At 40.3% G+C, this 10,487-nt stretch overlaps 1 protein-coding gene across 1 annotated transcript in view; it reads left to right on the plus strand.

The window, feature by feature from the left end:
• Positions 1–7,776, plus strand: part of Gucy2c (guanylate cyclase 2C) — a 67,660-nt gene extending 59,884 nt beyond the window's left edge. Inside the window, exons 24-27 of the mRNA XM_026414174.2 lie at positions 2,022–2,120; positions 3,786–3,880; positions 5,925–6,001; positions 7,602–7,776. Coding sequence (XP_026269959.1) covers positions 2,022–2,120; positions 3,786–3,880; positions 5,925–6,001; positions 7,602–7,776 — 446 coding nt within the window. The remainder of the gene's footprint in view (positions 1–2,021; positions 2,121–3,785; positions 3,881–5,924; positions 6,002–7,601) is intronic.
• The last annotated feature ends 2,711 nt before the right edge of the window (positions 7,777–10,487 follow it).

The raw sequence follows: 10,487 nt of genomic DNA on the forward strand, positions 1-10,487 counted from the left end.
TCTGGATTAATCCTTTGCAAGGTACCATTGTCTTTATAGGTCCCAAGATAAATAATAGTATGGCACATTTAGAATAACCCCAAGACTCCTTGAAAACTCATAGTTTTCCAACTCAGGCCACTATTGAAACGGTTAATTATTAAGACAGTTTTTCCTCATGTTAAATCACATCTCTATAAATTTCCTGGCATTGCTCCTAGTCCAAGGCTTACAGGAGACCCAGAGTACAGAAAACTTAAAAGATAGCCCCTAGGCTTTGTGGCAAGGACCAAACAACTGCATTTCCTGAAGTCCTCTTATATCTACAGAGCCTGACAGTAAATATTTGTTGATATGAATGAATGATTTTCTCAAAGTGACAGTAAATAGAACTTAAAAACTGCTGCCAAATCTTTGACAGCCAGGAATATAGTTGTGGTTTCCCCAATCATGTCCAGAGCCAAATGTCATGTTTCCATATTTATATGAGGGAACTCCTGGCATCTGCCAGACCACCCAGGCAGTGAGTGAACTATCTCCTTTCTGTCCCATCACAAATCGTCAAACCTGGAGGAGGGGTTAGCAGCAGGCTTGATTTATTGACATCAAGGAGGGTGGAGGCCTTACCTGTGACCTGCTCAATGTCTGAGCTAACCACGAGGGTACTGCCATACTGGGCTGGCATGAGAGCAGCTATTAGGCACATATGCCTGGAAGGGTTTAGGCTCAGGAAATTGAACAGTTGCAAAGTTAAGTATTAATAACTGAGAACAAGAAACAGTATCAGCAGGAATTTTGCTATTTTAGGCCTTCCACGGCCTTATCAGTCTGTTGTTGAAGTAAGAAGTCACTTGCAAACAGACCTACCAGTCCTAGTGCACAGCCTGGTACAGCTGGGGAACTCAGAGATCTGATCAAAAACTGCTTCTGCTAAACCTTTCTTGTCACACATTTTTCGTTATTTTTTTTTTAATCGGTTTTTCTTTTGTTTTACATCAAACCTGACAGTGAAAGGCTAAGGATCCTGGGGAAGATCTGGTATTTTGAGAATTTTTCTTTCTTTCTTTCTTTCTTTCTTTCTTTCTTTCTTTCTTTCTTTCTTTCTTTCTTTCTTTCTATGTGTGTTCATAAACACAGGGGTAAAATAAATCTATCAGGAAACTCAAATAGATCAAAAACTACTGTCAACTAGAAAATTAATGATTACCTCTACCAAAAACCCAGCTTTGCAGTTTTCAAGTTAATCTTTAGCTTCTAAAATCTTTAACTCCTTGCTTTCAGGCAGCCCACACAAATACATGATTAATATGCCTCAATGCTGTCTTGCCTTGGCTTTTGTTCTGCTTGTTAGTGTCCTTCTGCCACAGCCTTCCCCTATCCAGTGGTATTCAGGAATATAGCTGTGGTTTCCCCATCATGACCAGAGCCAAATATCATGTTTCCATATTTATATGAGGGAACTCCTGGGCCTCGGCCAGATCACAAATCTTTCCTGCTGTACATTTTCCGTTATTGTTTTGTTTTTTTAAATCAGTTTTTGTTTTGTTTTGCATCAAACCTGAATTGCTTAGGGAAAATTATTCCCAATTCCTGTCTTCTGGTCTTCCATCACTATACCTCCAATCCCAGAAATACCACCCCCTAAAATAAAAATAAAACTAACTTGGGCCATTGAACCACCAGTGCCCTCCAGCAGTCCAGGGTGCAGGATTGAGTGGTTTGGCACAGTCAGCAAGCCATGGGATCACCTTCACCCTTCTATTTAAAATATTAAGAAAGACTTGCCGCTTTTGTGACCTGGATCTCTGGGTGCCTTCTTGTTCTGAGTCAATGCAACAGTTCTTCACACAGCAAAATATTTTTTGAAAGCATATCCTTCCTGGGTGTATTCATTTAAAGCAAAAATCACCAAGCACATCACACGCTCTGCCATTTCCCCATGACATGATGTGTTTGACATTGTGACCCTGAGAAGAGGCTCCTTCATCTCCACTCTGCACTTTCCATTGCCTCCACCTCTAGCTTCTTGTTCTTCCTTTCAGGTCCTTGTGCTGCTGGAGTTGTGGGAATCAAGATGCCTCGTTATTGCCTGTTTGGGGACACCGTCAACACAGCCTCTAGGATGGAATCCACTGGCCTTCGTAAGAATGGAGATTGGTTTTTTTTAGAGGACAAAGATGCTTTCTTGCAGAGGAAGGCAATTGTGGGATTACATGCACAATAAGCAGACACAAAGTACTGGGGAAATGCAGGATGATCCTGCACAGCAGCAGCATGTGAGCCTGTGTCAATCTGGTCCTTGCTGTATTTGCTTTTGTTGTGATCATTTACTGATAATTATCTTATTCTTCTATTACTGCTCAGTTTTTAATTTTCTATATTTTTTATCCACCTTCAATTAATTCAACCATGCTCTACCTGGAATAGTCATGAAATTTAGCATAGATCTATGGAAGTTAAAAAAAAAAAAACTCCTATGGGCTATATATGGACTATACACACTGCTTCAAATTCCCATTTCTCTTTTATCTGGTTTTTCTAGGAATTCATTTTAGTAAAGGAAAGAGTCTTGGTGTTTGTTATATGCAAAGATATATATTATATTTGCCCTGCCAAAATAAAGGCACAGGGTGCTGCATGCAGTAGTTGCTCAATAATATTGGAGATAATGATAATAATGGAAATATATAGTAGAAGAAAAAAGCACTGGTAGATAAGAGCTGACAAAAACACAGGAGGCAAGATAGTAGTTTGGTGCTCTACCAACAACCTGATACTAGTATATGCTGGAAAAATCAAGAGTATAAAGAAAAGAAGAGTCATACAGACTTGGGTTAAAATCATAACTATGCTAATTACTATCAGAGTAAGTTGGAGGAAAATGTACCTGATCTTTCTAGGACTCTGAAAGATGAAGATGTCAACTGAGGACCATACCCTAACCTTGCTGGGAAAACTCGGAATGAAATATATCAAGCATTTAGCAATGCTCTGGCCCAGGGATGAAGACTCCTATTCTATATGCCTCACAGCTGGGCTTTCCATCATTCTTCCTCCTGATGCTGCTTGTGGGGAGGCTGTTAGGCACCATAGTGAGAAAGATGGTAGACAGCAATGGAGCAGGGAGTGCCTCACTGCTTGTTTTTCAGAGGATCACTATTGTCCAGAAGAAGAACATTTGAGAAAACCAAGACCCTGGATTTTCATCTTGCCACCAGCACTTTAGCTGTGCACTAGAATTTTTTCACAGGAACCCAAAGCAAATTCTAACTCCTAAGCTTGGCACTGAAAGTCTGATCCAAAACCTGCTCCTAGAGGCTACCACCCTGAGCCAGAGTGAGAATCAGAGGACAAAACCCAACGAGTGCCATCACTCAGGATCCTGGAAACCAGTACCCTTTTTCCTTATCATGTGTGATAATATTTCTTATCTCACTGATGTTATTTATTTATTTATTGGTACCAGGGATGGAACCCAGGGTGCTTAAGCCACACCCCGGATCCCTTTTTACATTTTATTTTGAGACAGTGTCTTGCTGGTTGCCTTAGGGCCTCACTAAATTGCTAACCTGGCTTGAACATGTGAACCTCCTGAGCTCATGCTCCTGAGCTGCTGGGATTATAGGTGTCTAGCTCACTGGCGTTATTTTTAAGGGTGCTTTCATTTAAAAAGCTGTATTTGTTTCTCTTCAATCTAGGATATTGGCTTCAGGTGTTTGTGATAGCATAAATCAAGGGGAAACAAAGGTGGCATATCATAGCTGTCAAAACCGATGAGCTTTCATTTGTCTCTTTTGCATTTCCAGCCTATAGGATTCACATGAGTAGCTCCACTATAGCCACCTTGAAGAGAACCGATTGTCAGTTCCTGTATGAAGTAAGAGGAGAGACCTACTTAAAGGTAAGGAATCCACAGAGACAATTTGTCGCACACATCTGGGCCATCTCCTGCGAGACTTGGCCAAGAAGGTCAAGAAGCACAGGGATGAAGACTCCTTTTTCTATATGCCTCACAAAGATCTGCCACCATCCCTGTAGGAGGAACCTACATGTGAGCATCAGAACTTTCCTTTGTTCAGAAAGGCCCTAGGTCTATGACCAATATGTTGTACAACACTGCTATTTCCTCTACATATGTACAAGGTTTGTCCTCAGTTATTCCTCCAAACCCAAGAGCTTCTTCTGTTCAGGACTTGTTTAAGTCAAAAGCCCCAATTTCCTACTCTAATGGCAAGATGCTATGTCTCAGGTCACCTCTCTTGTCAGTTGCTTTTATTATTCTGAAACTCTGGATCAATAGATTGCAAAGTATGGCCCATTACTCCTGACTTGTACACCCACCAGGCCTACTGAGACTCCACGGTATAGATCAGAAATCTTACTAACAAGTATTGCAAATGTTTGTGATCACATTGAAGTTTGACAATTAGAGCTTTAAATTCCCCATGCTGTTCCTCACATCAAAAACAGCTACCCTTGCCAGGGCGGTGGTGCACCCCAGTAATCCCAGAGGCTGGGGAGCGGGGAGGGGATGAGGATGGAGGATCCCAAGTTCAAAGCCAGCCTCAGCAAAAGCCAGGCGCTAAGCAACTCAGTGAGACCCTGTCTCTAAATAAAATACAAAATAGGACTAGAGATGTAGCTCTGCAGCGGAGTGCCCCTGAGTTCAATCCTTGCTACCAAAAACAAAACAAAAAACAAACAAACAAAATGCTGCCCTCCAAAGCCACCAACTGTCTCCAACTGGCTCTCAGTCTGCTCTTTGAAAATTACAATCTTTTCACAATTGGTCTAAAGCCAGCTATCAACAGTTTTCTGTCTCCAGTAGCCATAATGCCCTGATCTCCAGGCTTGACTTAGAAAAGCCTCCTTGTATGTAAAGGTGTCCTAACATCACACTCAGTTTTTGAGTCCTCCATAAACGCATTTTACAGGGGTTTTTTTTCTTTTTTCTTTTTTTTTTTTTTTTTTTTTGGTGTGGAGAATTGAACCCATGGCCTTGCAAATGCTTGGCATTTGCTACTTGGCTACATTTTCAGCCCATAAATGGACAATATATTTTCTCCATAAGAGCATTCCTCTGAAAATAGAAGTGACTTATAGATTATAGATTACTGCAGTCTAAACACAGTCAACCAGCCACTATTTTTAAAAGTGAACACACACACACACACACACACACACACACATCTAATCTCCTTTTTGAGTATAAGCTTTAGCAAAAACAGTTTCTGATAAGGTTATTTTTATTTCATAGTCCCCAGATGAGCCAAACAAATGTCACTCAAGGAGTGCTTATTATGGTGAATATGTGTTTATAATTTACACATTTAATGTAGGTAAAGTAACAAAAGTCTTGTGACAAAACTTTGTTGCAAAAGGTGCTAAAATAAAAATGTAGACAGCTGGGCATGGTAGCATATGTTTGTAATCCCAGCTACTTGGGAGGCTCAGGCATGAGATTTTAAGTTTGAGGCTAGCCTCAGTAACTTAGTGAGACCCTATCTCAAAATAAAAAGGGCTGAAACTCAGAGGTAGAACACCACTGGGTTCAACCTCCAGCACGCTCCCCCCCCCCCAAAAAAAAAGGAAAAGAAAGAAAATGTAGGCAATGAAAACTGGTTGGGTTTGTTGGTGCAGCAGAATTACAGATGAATTTTTTTTTTAAATTAGAGTTATTAAAATGTAGCTATAGTGACATTTTCAAATATCTTATGGGAAAAAAACCTATTTAGTCAGAGATTTATTTTTTAAAGGAATTTGGAAATAAAAATTTATCTAGAGATAACACAAATCATAAAGGCATGTGCTATGCACTTAAATATAGGCATCGATGAGAAATGTGGACGTAAGATGCCTCTTGGAAACAGATCCCTGTAGAACAGTGGGCTAGAGCGGAACTGTCTCATTGGCATCCATTGGACTCACCTCTTCTGTCTCCCTAGGGAAAAGGAACAGAGATCACCTACTGGCTGACTGGGATGAAGGACCATAAATACAACCTGCCAACCCCACCAACTGTGTAAGTTTCTGGGTGTGACCTGGAGGGATAGGGGAGTTGGAGGTTTTGGCCTTATAAGCTGTGCTCCTTACAGCCATTCAAGTCAGTTGGGGCAAGTGCCTTGCAAGTGGTAATGATGTGTTGAGTATGAGGCAGGGGGCTATACACATGAGAACCCTCCCTTCTCCAGCTGCTAGAACTGAGTGTCCTGAGACCTGCATTTTCCTGAGACTTCAACAACACTGAAAAATACTTAGCCTGGCTGCCCTGGCTGGAGCATAGGCTTTCTTCCATGAATCAGAAGTGTGCTCTCGGTGAAATCACTGCATTTTACTCTGGACTTATGCCAACAGTTGTTCCAGGGAGTGTCCACCTGGAAAAGAGGAGGAAGGGATATACTGTCTAAAACTTGAGATTTTGTTTACTGACTCTTTTTTCCTTCTGTACAAATGAGAGGTTGTTTTTTTTTTTTAACTGTCCCAATTGTATTTTAAATACCTGTCCCCATTAAAGTATACTTAGCTCATAATATTTGCAGAAAACATGCCATATATTAGGTAAGAATTAAAAAATAGAAGTTTCTTTAGTATGGGTATGTGTTTCTACCTATTACATCATTTTCCTGAAATGTGCCAGCCATCATTTCATGCTTGCTGAAAAATTGACTAAATGTCCCTGCCATGAGATATGGCAAAGCCAGTGCTGTGTTCCAGACTTGCTTGAAAGAACAAAAAGCAGTTTGGAGCTCACTTCATGCATGTCTGGCTCTTACAAGAGTAGAACATGCTGGAGACAAGAAGCTCTCAGCATTCCTCCTCCTGTCTCATCTTTCTGCTAGTCATCTGATGAAAACAGGACCCTCCTCTGCCCCACAACCATGGTTCTGCATCTTCACATGCAGTCTGTGTTCACCCTGAGATGAGAAAGCCAAAGGTCTAAATAGCAGGTTTCAGTTCTCTAAAAGGTGATTCAAGTTCAGTTGCATATTGGTAGACATTGCAGCAATCCGTCGTATGGTTATTCCCATGGCTTTTGCTAGAGCAGAGAATAATCCCTGTCTTGCAGACGCCTAGATGCCATCAGAGAGATGGCACATGGCTAGAGATGCCAATATAAAACCCAGATCTTCCCCAGAACTTAGGAAACGTGGTTCCTTACTAGCAGCGCCCCAAGTCCATTCTTGAAGCCCTCTACCATCCTGAGCTCTCCCCAAACAATATCCATATCCACAGGTATATGTGGGACCAATGTATTTTGAGGGTTGGGTGGCCTCCTTGGCCTCCTTTCCCCTTCCTCTGTAGCATACAGTGGTATATGAAAACCTAGTTCTTCTGACTATTCTTCCAAATTCTAGCAGCATGTTGATTCATTTTGAAATTGCAGTAGAATACCCTGCCTGCTGTAGAATATATTCTGCTTATTCTATACGCATTGCAGGGATGGCAGTCCTTCAAGCTCATCAAAGGTCAGGATCATTCTGCATTCTTGGAGCTTTCTACATCTGGCACAGAATAGACATTCACAGAGTAATTGGGGAACTGAACTGATGATTCTGGAGCTGGGGAATATTCTCTGTGAATTGCTAAAATGTTTTATTTTTCTCTCCCCACCCTCTTTCCAGGGAGAATCAACAGCGTTTGCAAGAAGAATTTTCAGACATGATCCTCAACTCTTTACAGAAAAGACAGGCTGCAGGAATAAAAAGCCGAAAACCAACACGGGTGGCCAGCTATAAGAAAGGCACTCTGGAATACCTGCAACTGAACACCACGGACCAGGAGAACACCTATTTTTAGACCAATGAAAGTTTAAGGACTTACTCGCACCAAATCCAGCTGCACTTAGGCAGCAGCCTCAAGTGTCCTGAGGCTTGCATTTTCCTGAGACCTCAGTGACACTGAAAATACTTAGCCTGGCTGCCCTGGCTGGAGCATAGACTTTCTTCCATGAATCAGATGTGTGTTCTCGGTGAAATCACTGCATTTTACTCTGGACTTATCCCAACAGTTGTTCCAAGGAGCATCCATCTGGAAAAGAGGAAGACATATACTATCTAAAACTTGAGATTTTGTTCTTATTTTATGTATTTCATGTTTGTTTTATTGTTTTGTTTGTGGATTTTAAAAACTGGTCCCAACTACATTTGAGCTATCTCATCTCCATTTAGATATCTTATCTCCATTTAAACCCCTTATCTCAAAATTTTTTGCAGAAAATATGCTAGATGTTAGGTAAGAATAAAAGTTTCGAAGTTCCTGAGTCTAGGTCTGGGTTTCTACCTGTTTTCCTGGAACGTGCCAACTATTATCTTCTGCTTGCTGAAAACTGACTAAATGCTCCCTCAGTGAAGCATGACAAAGCTAGCTGTTGCTCAAGGGTGAAAACCTGCCAGGGAAGTTTCACCTGCTGCATGCAAGGGGACTTTAACCTTTAAACAGAGACCTTGCCTGGGGTTGTCCCATCTAGCAATATGGACATGTAATACAAGTAATGCCAGTGACCTAAGAATGGCACCCAGGCAGGGGTCCAATGCCTACTCTGCTTTTTTTCTAAAAAAAAAAAAAAAAAAAAGTAATAATCTCTAAAGCACCTGATGTTTTTCAAAATGTAATCCCTTCATTAATTGAGGCATGATGAGTGTGTGTGTGTATGTGTGTGTGTTATAAGATATGTAGGGTAGATCAGGATGTTTCAGTGTTGAATACCTGGAGTTCTAGGAGGGAAAGCAGAGATTATAAACAGAAGGAATGGACAAATTATAGGGGGAAAAATGCTCAGAAGTGAAAAGAATACACCACCTGGAGGTGGATTTAAAAACAAAACAGACATAAGTACTTATGGAGAAACTATAGAAGATCCTAAGGGTTTCTAGACAAAGAAAAATATTTCAAAGCAATAAGAATTAGATCAGCACTAGATGTTTCAGCAAGAATACTAGATGTTAAAAGAAAATTGATCAATAGCTTCATATTTCTGAAGAAACATAGTTATTAATCCAGAATTCTCTTCACATATGCAAGAGCTCAGAAAGTTTACCATGCATAAACTCTACCTGAAAGAAGAATAAGGGCTGGGGTTGTAGCTCAGTGGTAAGAGCACTTACCTAGCATGTGTGAAACCCAGGGTTTGATTTTCAGCACTGCATAAAAATAAATAAATGTATAAAAAAGGCTTCCCATCTTTTAAAAATATATTTTTTAAAAATTGCAAAAAAAAGAAAGAAGAATAAAAGAAGTACTCTGTGAATACAAGAAATAAATTCAAGAGGAAGGCATGGATACTACAATCAATCTTCATATATTTGGTTATATATGCTATTCTTAAAAACATGCAAGGTCTGACTTTAAAATATTAAAGTAATAATGATACTAAATCAATTAGACATGTGTTTCATTTGTTTAATGCCAGATATCCAGTATCAAAAAAGTAAATAAAGAGTGTATATTGAGTGTATATTGAGGCAGGAGTATAGGGTTAAAGTTTAAGTTGGTGACTGCTAAAAAAAAAAAAAGAATGGCATGTTCTGTGCTTGAGATTAGTGGCAGGAAGACCTTCCCCAACTACAGCTATTGTTTAGAACAAAAGAAGAGAAAGCATGGAAACTGCCTAAGCAGGTTTTTAAAAAAATATTTATTTTCTAGTTGTAATTGGACACAATATATTTATTTTATTCATTTATTTTTATGTGGGGCCGAGGATGGAACCCAGAGCATCACACGTGCCAGCCGAGTGCTCTACCGCTGAGCCACAACCCCAGCCCCTGACTAAGCAGATCTAACAACAATCACAGCCATTTACCCCAAAGCAACTGATGCTCATTGAAACGCATTTAAATGCTAAAAGACATGCTGTGTATTTTCAAAATGCAATATTTAGCTTTAAATGTAAAATGACTTGGGATGTTAGAAAGACAGCTGGAGGGGAGAACAGAATGAAAAGTTACAAGCAGTTAACACAGGGTGTAAAAATTCACAGCCCCTTGACTGTGAAGGAAGAGGACCAACCTGACCAACAGAAATAAATTGTATATGTGCCCAAAGGCACTCAATCCAAAGGCAATCAATCCCAGGGAGCTCCCCTGCCCCAAGAGACCAAAGGGAGTTGGGGACAACTTTAACCAGATAGGAGACAGTATAACTTAGGAGACATTCATTCAGGAAGACTGTACACCTCATAGTACTCAGTCAATGAGGATACTGGGGAAGGATCTTATGCTCTAGAGGATAGCATGCTGGTTGTACCCCATATGAGGGTGCCTGCTCCCCTAGACACATGCTCTTACAAGACTGTCATTAAAGTAAAAATCCTTGCTTTTTCCACACCTCTTAGCCCATTCTTTGGGTTTGGACAGGTAAGCATGTTTCTCACAGTGCCCAGCAGGAAGACTTAACACAATTTTAGACACATTTTTTGTGTGCACATTAGTACAGGCACAATGACAAAATGCAACATAGTTTATGAATATATTATTTTCTAACCCAAAAACATTTATATGCTCTTTACCCCT

This window comes from Urocitellus parryii, chromosome 5 (assembly GCF_045843805.1).
Source record: "Urocitellus parryii isolate mUroPar1 chromosome 5, mUroPar1.hap1, whole genome shotgun sequence".
Lineage (NCBI taxonomy): Eukaryota > Metazoa > Chordata > Mammalia > Rodentia > Sciuridae > Urocitellus > Urocitellus parryii.